This window comes from Lissotriton helveticus, chromosome 7 (genome assembly GCF_964261635.1).
Source record: "Lissotriton helveticus chromosome 7, aLisHel1.1, whole genome shotgun sequence".
NCBI lineage: Eukaryota > Metazoa > Chordata > Amphibia > Caudata > Salamandridae > Lissotriton > Lissotriton helveticus.
The window spans coordinates 181288858-181316323 of NC_136068.1; the positions used below are offsets into that span (position 1 = coordinate 181288858).

The window sequence follows — 27466 nt, forward strand, 5'->3', positions numbered from 1 at the left end:
ACCTTTTCAATATTCAACAGGTAGGTCGGATTGTATATCACTCTTAATGGTAATTTTGCAAACTAACCTGCTAGTACATAGCTCAGTTCACAAAATGAGAATCAGTTTGCAAAATGTATGTGCACAATTGGGGGGCATTATATATTTTTGCAAATTGATTTTTAGTACTGTTGGCCTATCATTTTGTGTTTATCTCTTCTTTGAATAAAAGATATTGTAAAATGCAGGTGGAAATTAGATTAAAATATGTTTAGCATGATTTCTGTGCTTTTCTTACCCTGAACAACAGTGGGATCCTGCCCGGTTAAAAGATACGACCACATTGGTATTAGGATCTCGAGCAAACAAGTAAGATATTCCTGCATAATTTTAGTTTTTAACTTTCTCACCTGTTGGTTTGAGGTTGATTGTCTACTCTAAGAAACTAAGGGAATCTGTCTTTCTTGCTGCAATACCTGAAGCTTTTTCTCTCAGCTGCTCTTCTTAAAACAGGCACCCATTTGGGTTATAGCCAATCTCAGATAGGTGCCACAACCTCTGCATCCCCTTTATGCGTTCTGTGGCTATGGAGAACAGTAGTCTGAACCTTTCGTTTTATTAGCTTTCAAATTCTCCTTGCATGTTTTTTGTTTGATTATTTTGCTCTTTATTTTGAAGGAAATAATTAATTCCCCTTTTTTTCTTCATTTTCGGTATTAGGTAGCTTGTATGCCACCGTAGCGATCTTGCAGCTTTGCCATTTAGGCTTCAAAAATGTTTTCATTTGCTGACCTCTGTGTTGCTTGTAGATTTTGTGTATGGTATCTAAACAGCTGATGCCTTCTCCACATCCTAATCGCCCATCTTCTGATAAGGAATTCCCTCTAGTTGAGTAAAGAGTGAAAAGAGTTCCACAAACAAACAGCAGTTCCTGCTCAATGTGTAAAACAACTAAAAAAGTAGTAAACGTGAGGTTTTACTTATTTGACGAGTTCTGGTAACATGATGAAAGTCCTTTCCCCATTTCTGGGACTCTTCTGCTGTTCAGTTAAGTCTACACCATTTGGTTACCAAGTGTGACTTCTGTTTTTGCATATTGTTCTAGGTGTTTGTGACAGTGTAATCAAACAGTTCTGGTTCTCGGGCCTCGAAAAATCACAAAAAATATTACCAGAATTGCAGGTCTAGTGACATGAATAATCTACTCGCCCTAACTGTAATGTCCTGACCCGTAAATTGATCTCGTGTTATGTGATCCTAGGCAAAATATTCTTTTACAGAGCTGCCTTTGTCTTCCTTATTACATATAAGAGCGCCTTAAAATAAGCGAGTACACCATTTCTGTTTTACAAGAAGCTCTTTTGTTTGCTTTAAAACTCTAAACTTTTGCTCCATGTGTAATAGGAAACTCCTTGTGTTATTAAATCTGTATTATACTGAATCATATTTTGCCAAAAAGAGGATGATTTGTATAATGTTCAGTCTTTATTCTTTTACCGATTAATGCATTCAGTGACAAATGTGATTGTCTGTTCCGAAGCCCTTTCCAATTTTGAGATTTAATCTTTTGATTTATTCATGTTTTTAGATTGTTTTTCTAGATATTGAAGATAACGTTTTCGGCTTTTTCCTGTACCTGTAATTAACTGTTGGATGTATCTGAGTATATGCAGAGTGTTGGTAAAGTGGTGTACCAAAAGGAAATTATACTTTTTGACTAATAAGAATGTAGCCAACATATAGAATACACATGACCCCTGACTTGCCTCTTAGGTCACTAATAGCAATGTCATCAGGAAATGGATAGAAATGTTTCTCAGTTCAGGTTTAAAAACTCACTTGTAATACATATATCACTAAAGCATGATATGGTAGTACACTGTCAGTTACAAACCGCACATTTTCCATTGAAATGGCCATACACTTTCCCACTAACGTGCAGTTTTACTGATAAAACTATATAGCGTATAGGCAATAATCAGTGGAAATTGGGTTTGGTTTGTTTTCATCCTATTAAAATCTTATTTTTAATCACTCCATTTCAAAAAGTTTGCTTTCATAACTACTGAAATATATTTTAAAACGTTTGTGCAGTTCATTTGCAAACACAAGGAGATGATGGACAGAGCACTGAAACATTTCAGACACTCACCCCCAGCCACAGATCTGGGTTAAATCCATCATTGTTCTTTAGCTCACTTCGCCACCCCAGTTCAGACCCAACTATATGCAAATTAGTCTCGACCCTGTGACTCATAGGACCAGTCTAGCCCGAACTGCCAAGCCAAGTCTTCCCTGGACCCGAAACAAGCATCTTGGGACCAGTTTCGGCATAACATCTGTCATCAGCCAGGCTAGCTTGAATCGGGAAACAACCGTTACATCGCAACTTTTACAACGCACTTCTATTACAACGCAACTTTTACAACGCTGGATCCATTACATCGCATACCTTTACAGCGCATGACATTACATAGCAGATGCTATTGCAACGCATGCCATTACAACGTAAGTATAGGTAAGTATATAATTTTATTTTATATTTTATTTAACATTATTTAATTAATTTAATTAATATTAAAAATAAATAAATATATTAATTTATGTTTTTTTATATTGGGTTTGTGTTTTGGGGTACAGGGGTATTTTTAGGTTTCAGGGTTGGGTTTGGGCTTTGGGGTACAGGGGTAATTTTTAGGTTTCAGGGTTGGGTTTGGGTTTTGGGGTACAGGGGTATTTTTAGGTTTCAGGTTGGGTTTGGGTTTTGGGGTATAGGGGTATTTTTAGGTTTCAGGGTTGGGTTTGGGTTTTGGGGTACAGGGGTATTTTTAGGTTTCAGGGTTGGGTTTGGGTTTTGGGGTACAGGGGTATTTTTAGGTTTCAGGGTTGGGTTTGGGGTACAGGGGTATTTTTAGGTTTCAGGGTTGGGTTTGGGTTTTGGGGTACAGGGGTATTTTTAGGTTTTAGGGTTGGGTTTGGGTTTTGGGGTACAGGGGTATTTTTAGGTTTCAGGGTTGGGTTTGGGTTTTGGGGTACAGGGGTATTTTTAGGTTTCAGGGTTGGGTTTGGGTTTTGGGGTACAGGGGTATTTTTAGGTTTCAGGGTTGGGTTTGGGTTTTGGGGTACAGGGGTATTTTTAGGTTTCAGGGTTGGGTTTGGGTTTTGGGGTACGGGGTATTTTTAGGTTTCAGGGTTGGGTTTGGGTTTTGGGGTACAGTGGTATTTTTAGGTTTCAGGGTTGGGTTTTGGGGTACAGGGGTATTTTTAGGTTTCAGGGTTGGGTTTGGGTTTTGGGGTACAGGGGTATTTTTAGGGTTCAGGGCTGGGTTTGGGTTTTGGGGTACAGTTTTTTTTTTTAGGGTTTAGTTTTAAAATACAATCTTTTATTTTAATAAAAAAAATTAATTTTAATTGTATTATTTATTAAAAATAGTTCTTTATTATTAAAAGTTCTTTTAAAAATAAACTTAAAGTAATATATGTACTAAATAATTATTTAAAAATAATTTAATGTATTTAATTAATTAAATTTTTAAATTAATTACATTTTTAAAAAAATAATATACTTACCTATACTTACATTGTAATGACATGCGTTGTAATAGCATCTGCTATGTAATGTCATGCGTTGTAAAGGCATGCGATGTAATGGATCCTGCGTTGTAAAAAATGCGTTGTAACGGAGTGCGTTGTAATATTTCGCGTTGTAACGTCATACATCCCTTGAATCTAGTGGCAAAGTGAGCAAGAGACCCACGTCCGTTCATACCCTTGCAATTTATTTGCAAGCTATTTAAATGTTGTGTGTTAGGGAAAATACTGGATATCCTGCAGCCAGTTCACTCATTGTTCCGCACGATTGTCACACAGTTCACAAAATCTTCTAACTTCAAAGATTTCTTTGTTTGGTGAACCCTCCATTGGTTTATTGATTGTATCGATTAGGAATTTTGTTTGGGGAGTTATCTTTTGCCTTTTGAGCTTTTTGTACATAAATGTTTATATAGCACCCTGTTGTATCTCTAATTACATCGATTTTTCTCTCCCCTTCCATGTTATGCTTATTCGGAGATAGTAGAGGGCCCAATATTGTATGGGGTATGAGTTGTATTTCATTCTGATTTGATGTCTGCATATCAAATGACCTTCCTGCAAAAATAGAAGAGCGGGGTCATATTGTTTTATGTAATTGCTGAATATGTGCATTTTCTGGTGAGTTTCATCCTCTAATATTAAGTGAGATTAGTTTGCATGTGTCTGACCTTCGATGATACTTTAGCTGTACCATTTTCAATGTGCCTACTGTTTCTGAAAGATATTTCAAATAGAAGATCCCTCTGTGTGAACTTCGTGAAATTATAAAATGTTACTAAAAAATAACGTTTTTCAAATTTATGTTTGAGGAGTCTTATACTCCTGAATTAGTATATTCAAACTAGTGTTATATCTAAAGTCCCCAAGTGAGTAGGAGTTAAGTATTCACATCACGTCAGGCGGTCCATGTTAAAGACACAGCCCGTGTGCAGAGTTACCGATTTTACCCTTTGCTGGTTTTCACTTCTCATGTGGTGCTCCATTTATTTTTTTCACTTTTTACCATCTGAATCTTTCAATATTGTTGCTCCTTTTTTTCCCACGTCATAAAATTAAATATCTGTTCCCTCCCTGTTAAGCTCGCTCTATGTAAATAGAATCTTTGTTATAGTTTTCATGTAGTCATAGCTTCCTTTGTGTGATGTTATGTCCATGTGCTTCATTTGCTTTTAAAGTCATTGGATTGTTCTGTTTTTGGGTATCTTCTCTGTAGTGCACATCTTCTGAGTCAGGAGTCTCAATGAAATTAATGAAGTGTGAAACAATTGTGTTATTGTTGTGTAAGATTCAAGTTGACATTCTTCCCTTCTGTGATTAAGCAAATGCGTGTCAGAATAGATTTCAGCCATGTCTTTTCCGAGTTTGTTCATAATAGGGAACAGCCATCAGCTTTCTGGGGTCAATGTGGTTGCTGGGTTTCCACTTCTCATTGAAATATATTTAGTAATATTCCCTTGACCATACCCGGGTCCTCCAAGTTCTAAAGTTATGTATTTTATCACTCTGCCTCAGCTATCTATTCTACCCTCAACCAACCCTCACTTTACACCGAAGACTCTTGACATATATGGAGGGTATACGAGCAGGGAGAGCTTTTTTCATTTGCGAGGGAACTGACTTCTCCTCCTCTCTGTTCCCCTCAACTTGCAGTACCATGTTGGGCTCTCTTACACCTGCCTTCAGTGCTTCACCTTGGGTGCAGGTGACTCACCTTACCGTCCTCTCGGTCCACAGCAGGTATTAGAGGCAGAGCCTGCAAACTGGGTCCCGGGCTTACCCACCCTTCAGCCACTGCTCACTCCCCGGTGATCAGCAAGTCTTTTCTACCAGAAGGAAAGGGTTTGCAGGACCATTGGACCCAACCTTCGCAGTAGGAATGGGTGATCTTACTAACACATATAGGTTTGTGCCATGTTAAGAAGGCCGCTCTCCAGTTTTATTCAATCCACCTTTATTATCACGGTTTCAGACTTCCTCTGGGGATCTTGTGAATCTATAAACAGTCACAACTATCAGACATTATGATTTGGGGGCATTGGACGCAATGGGTCTTGCGTCAGGAGCGGTGTAGCAGGGTTACAACCTCACAGGAATCTTGAGGGAACGTCAAGTTTTTGATTCTTAATCCATTGTCTTCCTTCATTTTCCCTGTCCCATTTTCTTGTGTGTTTCCTTTGGATTGTCCCTTTCACAATTCTCATATTTTCTTCCTTGTCTTATTTATCCCCATTTAGTCAAATTCACTGTCCTCTTGTTGATGTCCTCGGATTCTCTTTGGTGTTTCACGGCCCTCCACTTTTGTGTTTTCACTAGGGCTCTTGGAATGGGAGGTACCAGAGGGCGAATTTACATCAAGCATCCTGAGCTGTTTAAGGTAACAAATCAACATTTGGTAACTATAGCAAGATGTAGAATATTTCTGGTGGAGGGATTCTTTTCACCTGTGGCTGTTTGACAGGTGATGGATAAGAATAGATCGTATTTTTTGCTATAGGATTTGGCCCAATGATAATTTTTTTTAATTTTAATTTTTTTAATTCATGGATTATCGCTGGTGGTCGGAGTATTTTTTTGTCTTTCAGTGGGTTTTGTTTATTTGGGCAGTTTCGTTTCTATGTGATAAATCGGACTGAACCAATCATTGTGCTGCTGAAGCATTGCTTGTGTTGCTAGGGTCGACATGTTTTAATACTATTGGTGTATTCATGTTGTTTATATTTGTATAGGTCTTTGGTGTGGAGCATGTGGTTTTGGCTATACTTGTTTCTGTATCACAGGTTTATCAATCAGAAACGCATATGCTGAGCAGCCAGCATGAACGAGTAGCACCTCCCCTTTGTCCCAACAGTTCAATTTCTAAAAATATTGTGCACACGCTATATGTACCCACTGCTCCTGCATACACTGCTTAGCAGGACATATACAAATACAATTATAGTGGTGCACCAAGAATTACAGACGTCCAATCAGATGGTGACTGTTCCATTTCTTCTTTATTTTTAGTTCCTTACAGTCACGAATTTTAGTAATTCAAATTCCAAATGTTACAGCCAAAGCCAACGTGTTTCATCCACCACTGTGCACTTCTTCTGGGCATTCCCATTGTTTCAATTACATAAAGATTATTTGTCCGACGGTCTAAAACTAAAAATAAAGAAGAAATGGAACAGTCAACCGTCTGATTAGACTTTTGTAGCTCTTGGTACACCACTATATTTGTTTATTTACAGGTTTATCAATAATAAGATACACTGGTAGGCAAGTTTTAAACAGAGTTCCAGTTAAAGGTTGATCATTTTGCAGTGCTAGGCAACAGTTTTCCTTTCTCTGGAATTGGAGTTTGTATTTGCATTACATGTTGTGTTTGTGATGCATTGCGTCAGTCTGTATGGTTGTTTTTCTCTTTGGTTGGTTTTGCAGTATATGATTACTCTATATTTAATCAGGACTGGCCATGGCTTGTACAGTGTTTTAAAGAAAAGTAGTAGGAGTTATTTGTGTCTTTGAACTGTAGCTGTTGTAGTTCGTCATTGTACACTTTCTGGGTGATATGGGATATTTCTTTGTTCCTTTATGCTCTATGATACATATCTCATCTGTATTTTATTCTAGTACGCTGCAGACCCTCAGGATAAGCATTGGCTGGCAGACAACCAACATATGAGAGCCACAGGAGGAAAAATGGTGAGTATAACTGTCATCCAATGTACTAAGAACGCTGGTGAAGGGGTGTCTTTGATTAGTATACAACAAACATCACTTGCTCCCACATGCATCATTGTAGGAATTTGCGATTCCTAAATTGCGAAAATTAAGGAATCGTAATTTAGAAATCGCAAATTCCTAAGCATCAAGAAAATGCAAATAATTTTGTGATTTCTTAATTTTCTGTATTTGCGATTCCTTAATCGCGAATCGCAATTAAGGAATGGCATTACATTAATTCCTATGGGCCTAGAGGCGTATAGGAATCAATGGGAATTCATTCTCATTTTGCGAATTCGCAATTAAGGAATCGCAAAATGAGAATGCAATTTCAAGGGTGCAGGGGGGGTCCAAAGGACCTCCCCCTGCACCCCTGAAATGTAACGTAAGTACATTTTACTCACACACGTCCCAAGGGCATGTGTGTGTGTAAAATAAAAGTTTCAAAAATGCACTTTTGTGCATTTTTTAAACTTTTCGCAAATTACCACGAAGGTTTACTTCATGGTAATTTTCCCCTTCCTAATTACGAATTTGCAAATTTAAAAAAATCATGCATAGCATTTAAGAAATCGCAAAATTTGCGATTTCTTAAATGCTATCGCAATTTCATAAATCACAAAAAATTGCGTTTTCTGAAATAGCGAAAAATGGAAAAAAATGATGCATCCCAAAAAAGGCTTAGGCATTCGCAATCGGCCGAATTTTGCGATTCGCACCGTTTGCGAATGCAAAAACGCTTGATGTATGTGGGTGTTGGAGCTTTCAATTAACTGATCTGTTAACAGTTTCCTCAATTATATTATATCAGGCACTAATAAATTTGAGGTTTGATTCCCTAAACCAGCTCAAGCTGCACTTACTTTCCTGATTGCTATGAAAGCGGATTTCCTGGTTTTCCCGATTTCCCAGTAGATGAGGGGCATAATAAGTGGAAATTAGTCTATATGCAAAGCTGAGGATGTCCATATTAAAAGACAGAAAGAAGTGTAATGGATTTAAAATAGATTTTTTTAACCTATGTGGTCTGTGTGTAAAATGTGTTGTAAACTCAAAACAATGCTCGTCTGATATGATTGATAATGTTTGTCTGCCCTTTCTGAAGTACTGATTTAACAATTTCCAGATTTACTCTTCACTGGTGAAACAGTAGTCTTCCCTTATGCAAGGGCAAGTTGCCTCTGTAAAGGGTGTCAGAATGTTCACTGTTATGGTGATGGAGCTTCATAAGAACACCTCATCTTCATTCAGAAAGAGTTCTGCCTCCATCTGTTCCTGACCTTTCAGTGTCTCATTCCTCTTGTTCACTGCATTTAGGAACTTGCCATCGTGTGAACAAGTGCCACTTTTTAAATCAGTGATTAATGCTTTTTGAGGGGCTAGCTCCCCAAAAAACCTTGTGTTTAATTTAAGCAAAATGATGACAGAAACATGGAAATGGTTTTAAATTTGTATGTCAAGTTCCTCCTTTTTCCAGATTTTCCTCAGAAAGATCGAAAAGACAAGCTGCTTCCGGATCCACCTTTGGGTTTTATCTAAAGATGTCTCAGCTAAAAAGCAAGCAGCATTAAGCTTGAATGTTTAATTTTTTTAAAGCAGTTTACATTCAGATTGCAACCTATTTAGTTTAGGGAATATAGCCTATCGGGCAATCTTTAATTTACTTTGGAATTTTTCCATCACTTTTGTCAGTTTGAACTGAAAATGTTGAGACTTGGCTGGTAGACTACATTTCACTGCAAAGTAGTTTGCACTTCCAACTTCCCCTTTGCGCACTTCTCTTTAAAGTTGGTCTTGCAGAATTGCTGTACCAGTGTCTGCATCAGATCTCTAGAAAACAATGTGCTAAGGTGGTTTTACAGCAACAGTCTCAATTGAGACACTTTCTAACTCATATCACTTCTATGAATGCTGCTTTGTGATTTGGATATGTGCAGTTGAGGGCAAGAGGGACTGCTTGTGAAAAGCATTACCTGTTCTTTCTCTGCACGCCTGGAAGTAAACACCAGTGTACTCTTATTTGGGCTTTGACTAAGAGTGATTAAGCACATTTAATGCTTAGCTAAGGCAGGTATAAACTCAAATAGTCATCACTTCAGTAACAAACAATAACTTGAATATCCAGTGAGTACTGTTATCGCTTGTTGGTTGCTTGAGGTGGAAACTTCAGAAAGAGGAAATTGCCAAGGCTAGACAATTTTTTATAGGTGACAGCCTGCAGTGCCTCTAGACTAGGGATGTTGATACGAAAGGGGGATTCGGGCACACACCAGTAGGCCAGTTAAGGTGAAGGCCGCCAGGAGCTAGCACTTAGCAATATGAACTTTACAGTTAAGCTGCTCTGTGTGTGTTTCAGCCAGCGGGAACATGGCAGAAGTTACATTAACACCGGCACTAAGGGAACATTCAACAGGGATGGGGAGCACAATGGGCAATGCCCTTAATTAAGGTTGTATGTTCCTAGTACATTACTTCTCTCTTCTTAACTGACATTTTTCTTTCTTTCTTTAAATTATCATCCCAATCTCTTTATCACCACATGCAAAATAGCATCACGTATTTGTTGTGTTAGCCCTTTTCAGTCTATTATCTTGAAAACATAGCATACTCACCGTTTTGAATATATCTCCCACCACTACTGCAGATGGCCAACCAAACTACATTCTGCAAATGCAGTAAGCTCCAAAAGAAGTTACAAAGGATAGCATCAGTCTAGAATTAACATGCAAAAGGATTTGGGTATATGGTAAGGAAATAATAAATACGGTGAAAAATCTGCAGTACCCATGCATGCCAGCTTTTTCAAAACATTCCATAATATCCAGATGGATTGTTCAAGATAATACCACTAGCACACAAGTTTTGATCCCTCTGTTTACGTCCTTAAACCACAGAAGCTAGTCACAGAAGCAAAATGACTTATGTAGTGCTTTCGTTTAGTAACTGATTGATGTCATCATGCAGTAGACTCCTTAAAATATTTGGAACCAGGAAATATTTAATCTTTCTCTAAATATTACTCTTCCATCGAAACAAGTTCTGGAGATTTCGCTCCATCAAAACGAGTTCTGGAGATTTGGGGTCAAGCATAATGCATAGGCCTATTCTTACTTTCCTCAACAAATCATAAATATATATTGTTTAGCAGTATGCATATTTCTTTCTATTCTTCTTTTAAGATAATTATTCATCCACATCATGCCAGTAAGAGAGGGGGGGTGTCTGTGTGTGTGTACACACACGCCTGCATTGCGTAATGCCTTACTTAATTGTTTTGAACTCTCTTATTTATATTAGATATCAGAGAATTCCTTTCCTTCTTTCACAGTTTTGAAATCTTTGAGTTTGTCCTCCCTGGCAAAGTGCCCTCTTTTGCTACATGACCTACAAATTACATTACTCACCTCGTGCCTGTATCTCACTCATGTTTCTCACAGCCATAATGAGGGTTGCTAATGCCCCGTCTAACCATTCTATAAGGTGACCAAATACATTTTTACATGTACCTCTAATGGGAAAGTGGCCAAACAGCTACTCTATGTTAATCTTTGACTCCTCCCCCATAATAAGGATGCCTGTGGATGTATGGGTGTGTGTGTGTCTTATTGCATTGATTGAAGTTATTTACAGAGTAAAACTTGAAGTATACAGATGTTGCCCACATTGCCAGTATGTCTTCCTGTGTTTTTTCTTTTAAATCAAGCAAATAAAACGGTTTGGAATCATACCTCAACCCTAGGATAAGCTGGTGCCGTCTGAGTGCATCTTAGTTTTAACAACAAACCCCTTTACTTACTCATTCCTTTAAAAAAAAAAAGAAACATAATTGAAATGAAGTCTGGTTGGACTTTGACATTTGTTTGTTCTATTTATTGTATCATGGCGTAGTTGACTTTATAACCTTTACAACCTAAAGTAAGCCATGACTGCTCAACTTCACTAAGTGCCCAAATGGAGCTTGCAATCATATTGCTGGCTGTCGGACACCAGTGATAAACCACAGAACTCACATAGGGCAGCCGTAACCACTGACTGCCATATGATCCCAAGAAAAGCCCTCTGAGTGTGCTGAAATTCCTAATACCCTACAACGCTCATTTTATGTATCAAAACCTATTGTTGTGGTAGTTGAGCATCTTTGAAATTTAGGTCATTTACACATTAGATGCTCACTCATAAATTAAGAACTGACCATTAGAGCTGTTCTAATTTCAAACTATCCAAAACAAAATAAATCTGAGGTAGTACCTGGATTCATACAGCGGTACAAAAAAAGGTGGACCCAATGAAAAACAATTATTTATACAATAACATTCATTGACTTACTCACAAAAATGTTCTTGTTCAATATTATTTAATCATATTAAGCACACTGATATGTTCAAAACACGGCACATATCCAGAATTTGTACAAAAAAGTGCCTCACAAGAGAGATTTGTTGTGTGCGAAAGTGAGGGTTTCAGTGGAAAAGGGAAGGGTAGTGACAATATATACATCCACAGTGTTATATACAAATCCTGCCCAAACTGACAAATGGCTAAAAAAACATATTCACAACCATTATGTTCATTAAGACACAGTGGAAAAGCACAGTTGTCCACATTGGCATCAAACAGACGATTGACGACGTTTCGACCCCAGGGAAATGTAGGGTACCCTTGATCTTTACAAAGGGTCTTACTCAGGACTGAGGAGCACCTACAAAATAATGGAAAATGACCCTTAAAAACTATATTTTTTGTTATTTGGGTTGCAGCCCTGAAGAAGTCATAGGTCTTAACTGACCTGACGAAACACGTGTTGGCTGCGTCAGAAACGTGTGAAGAATTGCGAATTGAACTTTTCAATGGAGATAATAAATTGAGAAATTCTACCAACTAAAGACTTGAATTTATGAACTTTGAGTGCTCGGAAGAAAAATAGTATTGGTTTTGAACTGCCGTGGTGGTTCTTTGTGGAGTCGTGGTAACCGACCGCCTTCATCCTGAGCACCTATCTTATGACTTTGGACATTATACTAACCTTTACACGCAGTGCGCTCTAACCTAACTGTTACCATTCTTTTGTATTACCCTTAAAAACCTAGTGAAAGAATAAAGATGCAAGAGGCATCAAATTGAAAGGGATAAAATTATTATATGTTTTTTTACCGTTGCCCACCCGTGTCTGTGATGGTCAAAGGTTCACTGTGGGCCCATAAGCTCCTGTGGCAGAGAGGGGAACTGGATGGAGCAATGGTGCTGATGCTCAGGACTCTGCCTTTGATGTATTCCTAAAGTCTAGAATGAGTGCAAAAGAGGCAAGGGGGAGATATTTATTTTTGTTAAAAAATATTCTGTCTCGTCTTTACAGGCGTACATTCTCATGGAGGAGGATATCCAAGATCTGGCTGCTAGCGATGAATATAGGTAAGGAAGGGCTATATGTTTTATTGAGGTGGCTTTTATTGTTGGCACAATATTATCAAATAAACACTGACTGTGTGACTGTGATTCTCATTGCCCACTGATTAGGTATCACCACTATTTATCCCACTTGCCAGGAGCCACTCTCTCTGCCCCTTCACCTGTCCGGCATATAGTTACCCCCAGTGAACTTTGCCAGAGGCTTCAGCCACTCTGGTATCTCCTGTGCTTGTTAAAAGTTAGTATACCCTTAAAGTTACAGTTGCTGGTATACCCCGAAAGGAATAGAAATTGCTACCCACCTCATTGCTTCCACAGGCCCATCCCATTAACAGCAGGTATTGATTGTCTGTTATGACTCTTGCCTTTGGTTATATAGCCCGTGTGTGCTTGGCATCGATAATCCAATGTCTGCCTCTCAAGTCCGCACTATTCACAAATGTCTACCTCTGTTGGTCATTTTTTTATGATTGATTCCTTAGGAGTTGTCCAGACCTGAAGATTGATGAGCTGAAGCCTTTCATACCGCCCCCGTGGATGATAGAGAAGATGCAGCGATACATGGATACAGTACGCACTGAGCATGAGTAGGACTGCCTGCATCAGAGAATTTGAGCAAGCAAGAAGGCGTCTGCTTTTCAGGAGGTTTCACTGAAGATATGAATCTTTCAAGGAACCTCTAAAACTGTCCATTGGCCATATCTCAGCTAACCTTTGAATCTCCAGAGCAGTATGCAGAGTGGACCATCTGACTCAACAGGGAACATTGACAAGAACTGTCTCAAGAATAAAACAGTGATGCCCCTCTTCCTTTGCTGTGGAGATGGTTGAGGAATTCCTGTTTTATCAGCGTGGGTCGTTTTGTTTGAACACTGGACTTTTTACAGTTAATTTATCCTATGGATTTGCAATTTGGGCACGACTGCTAATATCCTTTAGGAGGTGGGCTTACATCCCCTGTGACAAAAAAAGCCTGGGTTGTCCTCTTTCTCCATTCAATGCATACTTGGGCACATTGGTTTCATACTCCATTCCAGAAGTGGTGTACGTTTGCTGGACCATTCTCTTTCTTCCAACTGTGCATGGAAGCCATGATTGTTGTTATTATTCCATCTGTGCATTGAAGCCTGAATGAACTGTCAGTGCATGAAAATTTGGGTTTTTATCTTTGCAAAGTCTGTATCATTTGTTTCCTTCCAGATTCACCTGGAAGTCACGGTTATCCTCTAGTTTTTTGCTAATCTGCGGGGGCTTTTTTTTATTCCCTTGTCTTACTTATCTACAAGTTGAGGTTTTGTGCTCTAGCATAGTTCATTTTGTAGCTAAATAAACTAATGATTTGGGAAACAAGTGCAAGATCTGTCTGTTCATCAGCAAAGAACTGTGGCATATAGGTTGTGAAGAAAATTGCTCTGTAGACCATTCCCTGAAGCCGCTTTTAAGCTGCCATCAATTTCCGGCCTTATAGGTAGGAGCTGCATTGACAATGCCATGTCCCTGAAACTTCTTTGAGTGTATTATTCCCAACAGTGTATTTTATAACTATTTCCCTCATTAGGTGGTTGATATTTGAGCTGCAATGATCTATTACTGAACGTAACCGGTTCCAGGCCCTAGAGTTTAAGTTTAAAAATACTTGCACTTCTGCCTTTTAATATGCTACTGTAAGGCTGACTTGTTCCACATTTTTAATGCCTACCTAGATCTGTTCATGTGCTTGTATCACTATTTGCTACATTAACATGCCACAGACCTTTCAGTTAGTTGGATTTATCTGCACAAAGTCACTAGTAGCAGGGGTGTGGCCCGGCACCTAGCAAGTTGGTGGTGTTCTAATGCAGCTCCCATACTTCACTTACAATATTACCAGAAATCCTGTTGAATATACGCTTGCCCCTGTGCCATAGATGAGAGGAATGCAGCAGAGAATATTCGTGACTGAGGAGAGGGTGGGGTACCCTTCTGTAATGGACCATAAACACTGGAGCTGAGGCCCAGGGCCCACAAAACGACCCATGAGGACTAGAGGTGAGGCCTATGGTGTGCAACACGGCCCATAGGACTACTGAGGAGCAACTCCGATCTTGTATGGGACCCCTGATTGAAGGAAGGGAGTCCCGGGCCAGCTGAAACTTGGTACAAAATTGATTTCCCTACTGTGGAGTGCATGAAAGCCAGTATGGTGTAGAGAAAGCTGCACCTGACATAAGCCTAGCCGGGCAGTTGACAGAGGGACTTTGTCTGCCTGCAAGCGTGATGTGGCCCTTTTTCCTCCCCGCTGCTCATCATCCTGCTGCCCCTTCTGTATGTGCAAGGTGGAGGATTGCTCTGGGGGGGATAGCTTGGAGGAGTCCCCAGTGGGGGTTTGGGGATGAACTGACCTGACATGTACTCCGCCTTTCCCTTTGGTGCCCCTGCTGTGCCCCCCGGCTTGGCGCCTCCATCATGGGCATAGACAAGCCAGACAAAAGGATCCAGCACAACAAACTGGGAGAATACACCTTGTTAAAAGTCCCTGCAGAGGAAGAGGAAATGAGACAAGAGTCCCAGCAGACGACAACCGTATAGCCGCAGGTGGATTAAGGGGAACCCCCTTTAATGGACCTGATGCACGCAGCAAGAGAGACAAAATCCACCTTAGAATCAAACACTGACAGTGTGCCGGTTGAGGTGACCCTTATGCATGCAGATGTCCGTAATGTGACTGACAAGGTGAGGTTGGTGGAAACTACGGTTGCCACGTTGAATGCCAAAGTAACAACTCTAAAATCGATGGTATCCTCACTTAAAAAGGACACAGCCATCCTGCAGGCCCTTGTTGAAGATGCAGAGGGCCACACATTTAGAAATAATCTGCGCTTGGTGGGGTGCCTGAAGATGTGGAGGGCCCAAGTGTTGACCTGTTTGTGGAGGAGCTGATTACGAATAATCTTAAACCTGGGGACCTCTCCAAGTTCTTTTCATAGGAGCACGCGCATAGGGCTTTAGTCCCTCCTCCCTGGTTGGGCAACCACCTCGGACAAAAATAGCCAGGATAATCAACTAACATGAACGAGATACTGTACTACCGGCGTCCCCGCAGCAGGGGGATTTGAACTTTGTAACACCACAATACATAATTTTCCAGACTTTACCATGGTCGTACAAAAAAAAACGCGCCCCTCTGATTGAAGTCAAGAATCACTTAGGAGTGCATGAGCTAAAATCATCATGCTATTTCCAGCTACATTAGGCAGCATCTCTGAGGTGAAAGCATGGAACTTTCTGAAAACTGACTAGGACTGAGACAGGCTGGATGGATGGAGACCAGGGGGAAATCGATCACAGCAGCACTTTTTGTATGGCTGTCATCAGCAGTGACCATGGAAAACTGGGCCGTACAAGGTGGATCTTTTCCTGGACTGCTGCCTGATGACACTTGCACCCATGACTTAGATGGCCCTCAGGAATATGTGAACATTGAAGAGTCAGGTGCAGGAGAGACTGGGTCTAAGTGACGACAGTGTTTTGTGGTGGAGGTTAGTCTTATGGGATGTCCATTGGCCAAACACCCATAAACTGGGACCTGGGTATTGTGTGTACAGAGCAAATATAGTGATCGCTACTGGCAGCAATTGATAATGTACATGGGGGGTGTTGAATTGTAACACATCTTAGCTTATTTTGCTTCCTTTCTGTGTCAAATAACTTGTTTTATTATGCTCAGAACGACCGGCTCTCAAAGCATTGGGGTGGCGGGTAGGTTAGACCTGCGATGCCGTGGGGGGGTGAGTGGGGTGGAACATTGATGTTGGGGGTAATGGTGGACTGGTAGGGATTGACAATCAATTTCCTGTTTAATACAGTGTGGTCAAATTCCGAAGGTGCATTATGTACTAACCTGTCATGTTGGAGCTTGATTCGGGTAAGGTCATACCAGTCGGGGTGGATAGTGTAGGTGCCCCAATGAAGGAGCTATATTGCTGCTATCTTGCAATGTTAGTGGCATGGGAGGTAAAATGAAATGGGGTATAATATAATCAATACCTCAAGTGGCATGCTCCAGACCTGGCGTTACTCCGGGAGACCCACCTGAGGATATAATTGTAAAATGCTCACAATGGCGCGCTACCGCCTGCTGGCACATGCAGGATATTCCCATGGAGCTCGGGGAGTTGCTATTTTGCTGAAAATAACCTTCTATTGGAGGTGATGAAAGTTGTAGGGGATGACCAGAGGCGCTATGTGCAAGTGATTATTAAGTGGAACGAAAGGACACTGATAATTGGCTCGGTCTATTTACACCTCCAACTTCAGGTGATGGACTGACTGACTTCAGAACCCATCTTCTGCAGATTCCTAATGGGCTCCCGATCGAGATATCAAATGCATAGAAGAAGAATTTCCAAACACCTCCTCAATATGTATGAAACTGCGCTTATAGAGGGTAGTCTGGCTAGAGAGATCCGCTTGGTGACAATAGCGCTTGTACACATGACTGGTAAACTGACAAACTAATCCCTGTCTTACAGGTCTATCTCTCTCCTGAACGCTGAGATTAAAATACTGGCAAGGAATTAGCAAATCTGCTAGTGTAGGTAATCGTGACTCTCGTATATCCTGACCGGTCTGGCTTTATGTCGGACACGAGTAACCTCTGTTTGCTATATAGCTGCCTTGCCCAGACTACCGATGTAGCGTCACCAGCGGCTGTGGTGCCAGTGGACGTGTCCAACGCATTTGATTCAATTGGAGGGCCTATTTATTCAAAGTGCAAGGGATGATGAATCTAGGTTCGCATCACAGGAGATGCATGCAGTTAATAGATAGTGACTTGCTAGCGTGTATCAAAGTTAATGGCAAATGCTCTGCTACAGGGGAATGAGAGAGCATTGCCCGATGTCCCCTATGCTTTTTGCCCTGGTGCTGAGCCACTGGCCTGCTGGGTGAGAGTTAATCCCCTGATACATGATCTGCAATCAACAGCGAACGAGGAGCAGAAAATGTTCCTTTATGTAAACGACATTCTACTGTACTTTTCAGACCCGGAACACTCTAGCAAATGAAAATGCAGTCCGTTCATAACTTTGGGACCTATATCGGGCTTTGTATAAACTGATCCAAGTCGGTGGCCTTCCCTCTCACGGCGTGGGATCCTTACCAGCGGATTAGGGGAGACCTGAAGATCTCAATGCATGGCTTCCGATAGTTAGGCATTCATGTAACCCGCTCACCTGAGGGCCTCCTCAAGGTCAACCTAAAAGGTATACTGGACAAATTGTAATGTTGCATTGTACACTGGCAGACACTACCGCTGTCTCTGCTGGGTAGGGCGGCCCTATATAAGATGATGGTACTGCCCAGGTTCCTTTTGCAAAAACCTCCTTACATCATTCCTGAAAGCTTTTTCTAAAGTATTGACTGAGAACTACTGCGGCTTTTATGGAACGGTGGCTCCCCCTAGAATTGCTTTATTAAAGCTCACCTGGGGAGTGTATGTGGGTGGGAATAGCCGTCCCAGACATTAGGAGGTATTACTGGGCTGCACAATTGGTTGTCAATGATTGGATTTTTGCAGACCAGATTGGGCCATCCGTGAGAAAGGATCGAGCCTTCATGGTTGCGGGTGGATATGTAAGGGCTCTGTATGGGAGAAAGAGTAGACAGCAGTGGCCAACCTATATCAGAGAAGTGGTTAATATGTGGAACAAGGCTTTTAGGCAGATGGGGTGGTACACAACCATAACGAAGTATACCCCACTACGGGCTTCATGGAGACTACCCGGGGTACAGGGATTGTCGGGCTTTCAGAGTTGGGACCTTTCCTTTGGGTATGTGTGGGCTCGGGTGACTGTAATGAGATTCCAAGTGTTATGAGAAGAATACAAGAAGCCAGAGAGTGAGGTTTTTTGTATTTTGCGCATCTGAGATGCCCTTTCTAGAGACGTACCAGACGGCACTAGGGTACCAGAGGCAAATTCACTTGAGGATAGAATACTTACTGAACCTCTGAGAAGAAGGGCAACGTCTCTGTTTATAGGAAGCTCATGAGTAATCTGTCTGAATCCTTGGAGGCTTTGAGGGGACTGTGTGAGAGGGACTTGGGCAATTTCATAGATGAAGAATGGACTGAGGCATTGTCTGAGCCAGGAGAGGTGGCAATTAAGGCGGGCTTCCTTCTACTACAGCTGAACGTACTACATAGGATCTACAATACTTGAGTGCTACTGGCTAGGATTGGAAGAGTAGACTATGGATCTGTGGGCAGAGTGGCACCTCTATACATACACTATGGGACTATCCTGCCCTGGGATTGTACTGGCAGTATGTGATGCACACTTTGGCCAAGGTTGTGGGCCTGATCCTGGAGGGAAAACTCTGTGTGTCAGGAGTGTTGGGGTGATCAGGAGAGTACCAGCTGCCAGCGTCCTCTCTCTAATTTTGGTCTTGTGGTAGCCCAGCACAACATTGCACAATTGTGGGGTTCTTTAACGATGCATCACTTAAAACTATGGCCATGGACTGGTGCATGAAAACCGAGCAATTTTTCTATGAAGGAAAGGGTTGGCTGACCAAATTTAAAAAGATGTGGAGAACATGGTGGAGCTATCGTGGCAGCTTATAGTTCTATGGATGTACGGATTCCTAACCCCCCCCCCCCACACACACACACAAATCCCTCTCACCCCGGAGTACACAGTTCGCCTTCAAGATGCAACACGCAATATCTCCTGTATTACACCACTGGAATGGTTCTCATGAACAGTCAATACTGTCTTATAACTGATGTTTCAAACATGCACTGTGTGACGCTTTGTTTTGTGCTCTGCATGATGTATTGTTTGTCTTGTTTTGTTCCATCTATAAAAAGAGCTTAAAACAATAGCTAACTGTAGTTAGTTGCCAGAACCGGCTAGTAATTGGGTTGCACCCTGTATTCTTGTTCATGGGTTATATTTGATACTTCTCCGGATATTACTGGTGTGAGGTTCATAGGTTCCACTGTTGCCTTTTCTTTTTCTTAAAAATCTTTTTGATTGAACATACGGCACTGGCGAATAAGTGAACAGAATAATTTATTGGACAAAGTTTTTTATTGACCGAATAGGTTAGTAGATGTCCTTTGAATCTAGTCTCCAAGTAAAGAAAAACATAACGCAAAAGCCCAACTTCGGATCCAAAAGCATCAGAAAACTTTGCACAGCTAAAAGTACTAGAGGTATTATTTTCCACAACATGGTTAGAAACATAATTTGTAAGTCCTTACTTCTTCAAACCACTTCTTCATTCACCCTTCAATTCCCTGATTGGTGGCACCAGAGTGTGTGTCTCTCCAATAAGCAGAGAGAGGCCCATGTCACAAGCCTGCAGGTCCTCCCAACTTAATTGCACTCTTTCAGTATCTTTTTCACTTCCATTTTTTTATTCGTTTTCTCAGTTTTAGAGCAACAAATGAATGTGCGTGTATATCAAAACTCATTTCCTCATACACAGTTTTCATTTATTTCCCTTATCAGTGCGTTCAGTGCTAGTGATTATTTCACCTTTCTCTTGATAACTACATCTTCAGAAGTGAAGAACCATCATTTTGCCTTCAGCTTTCAGTGATCGTGCTGCACCCACGTAGCACAAGACACACAATTGATGGACGGAGTGCAGAACGAATCAAAACATTCACCCCCAGTCAAGAGATCTGGGTTAAATCCATCATTCTTTTGCTCACCATGCCACCCCAGTTTAGACCTGGCAATGTGCAAATCAGTCTTGACCCTGTGCCTCATGGGAACAGTCCAGCCCCAAGTGCCAAGCCAGGTCCTCCCTGGATCAGAAACAAGATCCTTGGACGGGTTTCGGGGTTTCAGCACAGCATATCTTTTCCTGTAAGGGTGTCCGTCTTATCACCATGCTCAGTGCTTCGTATATATTACTGAATAGTTTTAGCCTGCTAATTGGTCACCATGTTTTTTGTGCATATTTACCTATTGTTAGAATGGCTTTCATTCTAATGAAATTTTATGTTGGGGGAAAGAAGCTAGACAGCGACAAGTCTCAATACAGATCATTGACTGGAATCAGGTCAACAACAATGTTGGATATATTGGTCAATTGGGTGATGGTATCGTTTTGCTAACATCTATAGCGTCTTCTCTGTCTAAACACTCCCTGTCCTCCCACATCCTCCTGACTTCTATTCCCCTAAATTACAGAACTACAAAACAATTTAAACAATAGTCACTGTTAGCAGCATCAAAGTAGGGTTAACATTGGAAAACTCTCCAGGCAGTTCTTACATATACCTGTCTTTTAGCATCTGAAATCAACAAGTATAGTGCTTTAAACAAAAATTGTACTGTTTGACCATATTTTGCCTTAAACTTTCTATTCTAGTAGCATCCCACAATTGAGTCACCCACCTCCTCTGATTCTTTCTTCCATAGGATTTTGATTGACCTGACCTAGAGACAGCCATATAACAATTGCTCTAAATTTGTGACCCCAAGACAGTTGCCTCCTTAACCTTGTAAGATATTATTCCATATTGATTCGAATTTGACATTTGATCTTTTAGCTGGTGGGCCCTTTTTTCACAGGACGCGTTGTGGTACATTTTCCTTATCCTTGTTTCTGACAAGGGGCCTGTATCATCTCCATTACTTCAATATACTAATTTTAGCTACTACCATATCTCTGTCAAAGCACCTGTAATGTTTGATTGTGATTTCTAGTTATGTTGAGGTATTGTGGAGTAATACTGAAGACCATGTTAGTCTTCCTGTCCTATTTAGAGATGCTCACTGTTGATCTGATCACGCCTCCAACAGCTATTTCTAGGGTGCATATTTACCCTTACCAAATCTTTCGGGTATCCTGTGCCATCTATGTAATATCATATACATATCTATGAAAGCATCATATACATGCTGTACCAAATGTCATACAACTAACAGACATCCAGGGCCGCTACTTGCAGACACAACTTACTACTTTCCATTTCAAATCAATTCCCATCATCCTATCTCTACCATAAACTCAAACACACAAGAAATCAAGTGCGTGAACCTTACACAATTAATGCACACAAAAACATAAATAAACACTTATTACTAATCTACTATTAACTCTAATCTTGGGTTCTGGAGTAGCATGCGACTCTCCACAAAGCGCTTCGACTTCTTGCCCCTTCCACTCTTGCTGCATTCTGAACAGGCCATTGAAGCACTTTGGAGGCAAATGGTCACGGAGCTTGATGCAACCAAGGTTAAAGAAATTGCACCATTACCGTGTGTGTTCACGTGGTATTTATACACAACAAACCTACCCAAGGGGCAGCAGAGCGCTGGACAGGGTGAAAGCCAAAGAGACAGTCAACATGTGGTTAGAGGAAGGGACTGTGATGCTGCATGCAAGGAAGGCAGGGTCAGTGAGCATGGGGGTGGGCTCAAAGGTGAGGCGAAAAAAATATTCTGTATGTTTTTGGTCTTTCACCTTCAGGTAACTACATATAAAATAACGCTCCGCTTAAATGAAAAATAAATACCACTTAAGTTAATCAGTGGGAAATGTACTGTACTACACCATAAAACCTCTATTAGTTAATGCACTGCAAAGGTCTGTGTGTGTAACGAGAAAGCCACTGAATTATGGGGCAGATTTATCAATATTTGACGCAGCGCAGCACAGCAAAAATAACGTGCTGCTCTGCGTCAAATGGAGAGGGCAGGACTGCACCATATTTACTACCATGGCGCATTCCTGCATTAGCTCTCTATGTGCTGCCTAGCACCAAGGTGCAGCGCAGGCAGGATGTTTTTTGTGCACAACTCCCTGTACAAAAGCAATCCTTACAAGTGTGTTCCTCTTTAAGTCTGCTGCAAAAAGCAGCACACTTATAAAGAGGAAACAGCGAGGAATTTGCGCCTATATCGGGGTAGTATGTAATTTTGACGCATTACCAGGTTTACTACTCTTGGTAAATCTAGGAATGCGGCAGAAATCATGGATGAATGCGTGGGAACAACCACTCCACCCATTTACCACCACCATGGCGAAAAGTAACACAAGGCAGCGACTTGCACCGCCTGGCTTTACTCCACATTTGCCACGGTGGCTTTGCTTGGATTGCTAAATCTAACTTCAAGATTGAGTTGCCCTTGCGTCACCCTGCATGACGCAAGGGCAATGCAATCCTTCGGTAAATCTGGGCACAATCTTGTTTGGTGCAGTGAAGAATAGTGACTTGTGTATTTTGAGTGTTACCAGGTCCCAGAAAGTGACAGAAAGCGCTGTGAATATGCAAGTCACTATTTTAAACTTGCACTACACACAGCATAAGATAGGCTGCTACAAAATGATTTAAGATAAAAAAGGAATGTCGTACGGCATGTACCTCCTCTGTAGAACTGTGCATTTGTTGAACAACATAAACTTCAGGATTGTGCCAGACTGATTCCATGCACCCCCTTCAAGATATATTGGCTGGTATCCATGCTAGCCCGCAGTGAACCATCTGGACCCCAAACCCTAACAAATGTGTGTGCAACCTTAGAACATGAAAACCCTGATCCCCCAAGGAAACCTTTGTAACGTTCATTTGGACTCTCATGTACACCCAAAGAAATATACAAAAAGTGTTCAGCAAGATGTTTCAGTATTTATTGCAGTATTGTGATTCTTGTCTAAAATTTGTGTGCTGCGATAATCAATAGAATGAAATAGATTCGCGCAATTTGCATTACGATAACAGTGGAAAAGATTAACATTTCCACCATTGTGCTAAAACAGTGAATATATGTGGGCTTATAAGTACTGTGTATAGTTTACTCCGACATAGCGCTCCTTAACCTAGTCTTTCCTAGGGTGGGAGATCTACCTAATCCCTGCCCAGGTGGTCTAACTCCATTATAAGCGTCATCAGGATGTCCATCTTGGTGTAGAGCAGGACATTCCTCGTGTTGATAAACAGAAATCAGCCGAGCAGGAATTCTGACATGAAATGACCTCGCAGTGTCAACTGAGTGCTCCTCTCCCTAAACAAGGAGTAGTTCTGTATAAATCATAAACGGCACGCACATGGCCATGTTGCAACCCCTGTCAAGCCGCAATTGTTTATTCTAGTTTGATAGTATCATCAACTACCGAACAATAACATAAAGAAACATATGCGCAGTGAACTCTATCCCTGGTTCTGAATGTTAAAGGTGCTGTGATAGTGGGCCTAGGAAGTGGAAATGTAAGCAATGCATATTCAGAGAATGTTATCCTGCATGGTCATGCACGCAAATGTATGTCAAAAGTCACCATGTTTAAAAGAGAATGCAACTTAGGAAACGTGAATATGGAAATGGAGGTGATACAAACCAGGCCTATCCTGACCACATGACAGGTACTTCCAAAATGTAGATTTTAGTAATACCAAGACTGTACATAGTGCAATGTATTTTATATAACTTTCCCTTGCATGCACTAGGTCAGGTGGTAACTTTTGGCACTACCACTCAAAAAGAATACATCTGTGTTATCAGGAAGCTTCAAATGATTCCATCAATTAAAGCCAATGCTGTCTTCAAGGCACATTTTACATTTGCAGATTAACTTGTTGCGCCCATTTACGCTCTTTCAGGCAAGTAGGCACCCTGCCAAGAAGGCTTGTTTTTAAGTCTAGCCTGGGCATTACATGAGCTGCTCTGCGAGCCATGCAGTATTGGAGTATGTACTTGAAGCCAAGCCCACTCTCCCATTTTTCATTTGCTTTTGTAATTGTCCTTCCTAAATGCTGGCTTCTGCCCACATTCAGACACGCCCCCGCCTGCAACGCCCCCTACTTTATGAACAGCTCGACGCTCAGCGGGACGCGAGCGGGACGCCGAGCGAAGCCCGAGCAAAGGGCGGGCAGTCTGTGGCAGTCCGGGGCTGTCAAGGCTGGGCTGGGCCACGTCCTCTTTCACCCTAACGGCGGAGTATACACACGGCCAGTGTGAGGCCTTGTGGTGTTCCTGAAATCATGTCTACCCGCTCAGGTAAACTCCTCAGGACTGAAGGTGAAAGGGGGTCAATTGCTGGGAGCCCCGTGATTGGAACAATGGACCGCTTCATTACCCGGGTAGCGGCGGTGATAGAAAAGGAGATAGCGATGTCTGAGCGGCGCCTATCTGAGGTCTACCTCCCTTCAAGACGTTCATCCTTGGGGGCTGCTGCCCAGTCGCTTACACCGGCTAGTGAGAAGGCTCATTCCGCTCCCCTACCCGGTGCTTCTGGCCTTTCTATAGACCCGCCCCAGTTGGTTGAAATGGGGCAAAATATAGTGAGGCTGGAAAACCTGGCCACGTTGCTCGCCCCTGCCTCTGTAGAAGATGGTGGGCTTAGTACCTTGTTTCCATCTGCAACATCTAAATCCCTAAGCGAAACCATTAGCGTCCCTCCTTCTCCTAAATCACCTAACCCCATAATAGTTACATCAGAAGGGGTCCCAGACGGAGTGTCTCCAAACATCCAAACTCCCGAAACTAGGCAGGACAATAGGCTTATAAATAAAAAGGCAAGAAAACGCAAAAAGGGTAGGCTTGTTAGGCAGGCCGCTCTTTACCAAAGAGCAAGAAGGCACTCTGGACAAGGTATGAGAAACACAAGGGCCCGGTTTCCAGAGAGTGAAGTTGACATAGAAGGGGTTGATGTGGTCTCCCCTATGGGCCCACGCACAGATGATAATACCACTAATGTTTCTAACCTCACTGACTCTGCAACCATTGAAAACATCGTTGAGAAGGTAAACAGTCTCTTGAGGCCCCTAATAATACAGGTTAAGGGTTTGGGGGCGAGGATAGACAAACTAGAGCAATCAACCCTTGACGGGTTCCACTCACTCAAAACTACAATTAAGCAACTAGCTAGAGCAAGTGAAAAACAAGACATGGGTGCAAAGGGGAACGAACCACCATCCCAGAGTGACCTTAAGCCCCCTAACTGTTTAAAGAAGGTTGGCTCTAAAAGTATTTTAATTCCAGCCCCTAAACCTCCCCCCCATCCCAAAGCAGGGCCAAATTGTAAGGGGTCACCGGTACACTTAGAGCCTGCTATAAATAAGCCCAAGCCTATCCCACAAAAGCAGCCACAGACAGCTAGCGGCAAAGCGAAAGATACTCAAACGGCTGGCACATGCTCTAAATCTCAAGGTTTAGTGATAGGGAAAACCTTCAGACCTATGTCCCAACCTACAGTTCCAGCTTCCACTCTATCGGTCCCCAGAAATCCAGTGCGTCGGATTCCGCCAGTAAACCTCCCGCCAGACTGTCAACCCTTTGTTGCAGTCATGGTAAATGTCCCCCCTCTAAAGGAAGGCCAGATGGAAAACCACCAATCACTTAAGAACAAGTGTATCCATTGGCTGAAGGCAAACAAGCCTATTCCCATGGACGTAGATGGGATTATTTTAAGTGTCCGTAGAGTTGGGTGGGTAGGGCAGGGAAAAAAAAATCAGGAAGGGGATTGCATAATTATAAATTTCCAAGACCCTAGAGTAGTGCCCTCTATCTGTACTCCCATTAAAAATATGGGGGCACCAGGGGCTAAAGTGGTGGACTTATCCTACTTTTACCCCAGGCAACCTGTTAACTTAACTGGAGAAAGCGTAATCTCCCCTGATTTCTCTCAAAATGGGGAGACACATTGGACAGGGACAATGGGAGGCACAAGGGTGAACTACTTGTGGGCACCAAGGTGCCACTGACTGGAATTTGGGAGTAGAGTTGACCCACCAGGAGAATTGTCCACCTCAATCCTCTCGACTAGCGGGTTGCTAGCCTCTAAAGTTAGTCTCCAAGGTCCTTGCTCCCCCCAGATATCCTTGACGAGGACCACAGACGGGGATATTCTTGCACCCATAGAAATTTCAGCTGTGACGGACCTAGCTTTTAAGGTTTTCAGCTGGAATGTCGCAGGGATTGCAAGAAAGCTGGCTCTACCAGATTTTACTGCTTGGGTTGATGAGCACTCTGTATGTATTTTTCAAGAGACATGGAGCCTGGTGCCGGCCCATAGGGTGGGATACTCTTCTTATTCTGTCTCCGCCCAAACTTCGGAAACAGGGAGAGGGCGCCCTTCGGGCGGCCTTCTCATTTGGGTTGCTGCCTCTTTAGACTGCAGAGTAGAGGAGCTTCCTACAGGCTGCCCGGATATTCAAAACATCACCTTAACAGACCTAAGGGGGAGACTGGTTTTGAATATCTATAACGTTTATGCCCGTGGGACCAAGGGTGGGAGAAAGTCTCCTGTAATTTCTTTACTTGAGACCATTCTAAAAAATACTCCACACAAGATGCGCACCTTGGTTGCAGGCGACATGAATTGTACTTTCGAGCCTCTGGGCTCGGACGTTGCCCTTGACCAAGACGAGGAGGATGCTAGGTTGGGGATCCCTGTATTGGAGTTCTCTCCGATCAGGAGGTGGTCAGAAGTGGCGCTCCAGTTATATTCCCTGAGTCTCGAATTTAATTTAAGGGCAGCCAACGGGAGGACATCCTCGGACAGGGGGGGGCCCACACGTATAATAGACCGGGACACACCTCTAGGATCGATTATTTGCTAATAGATGTATGCTTATGGACCCATGTAAGGGACATGCTGGTGGTCCCTGCGACTGAAAGCGACCACAACTCGCTTTCCCTAAGCATGGACCAGTGGTGGTGTCCTAGAGGGAAGGAAAATATTATTCGGGTACCTGCACCCCCCGATGAGTCTGAAGTCTCCCTCTGCGGTAGAAGAATAAAATGGGCGAAATTGGTCCTCTCTGAGGCAAGGGTAGGGGAAA

The 27466-nt window shown here is 42.1% G+C and overlaps 1 protein-coding gene across 1 annotated transcript in view; it reads left to right on the forward strand.

Moving 5' to 3' along the window:
- DNTTIP1 (deoxynucleotidyltransferase terminal interacting protein 1) overlaps positions 1 to 14040 on the forward strand; it is a 56757-nt gene extending 42717 nt beyond the window's left edge. The window contains exons 9-13 of the mRNA XM_078651892.1: positions 290 to 348; positions 5887 to 5947; positions 7186 to 7257; positions 12632 to 12687; positions 13167 to 14040. Coding sequence (XP_078508018.1) covers positions 290 to 348; positions 5887 to 5947; positions 7186 to 7257; positions 12632 to 12687; positions 13167 to 13275 — 357 coding nt within the window. The 3' untranslated portion in view covers positions 13276 to 14040. The remainder of the gene's footprint in view (positions 1 to 289; positions 349 to 5886; positions 5948 to 7185; positions 7258 to 12631; positions 12688 to 13166) is intronic.
- The last annotated feature ends 13426 nt before the right edge of the window (positions 14041 to 27466 follow it).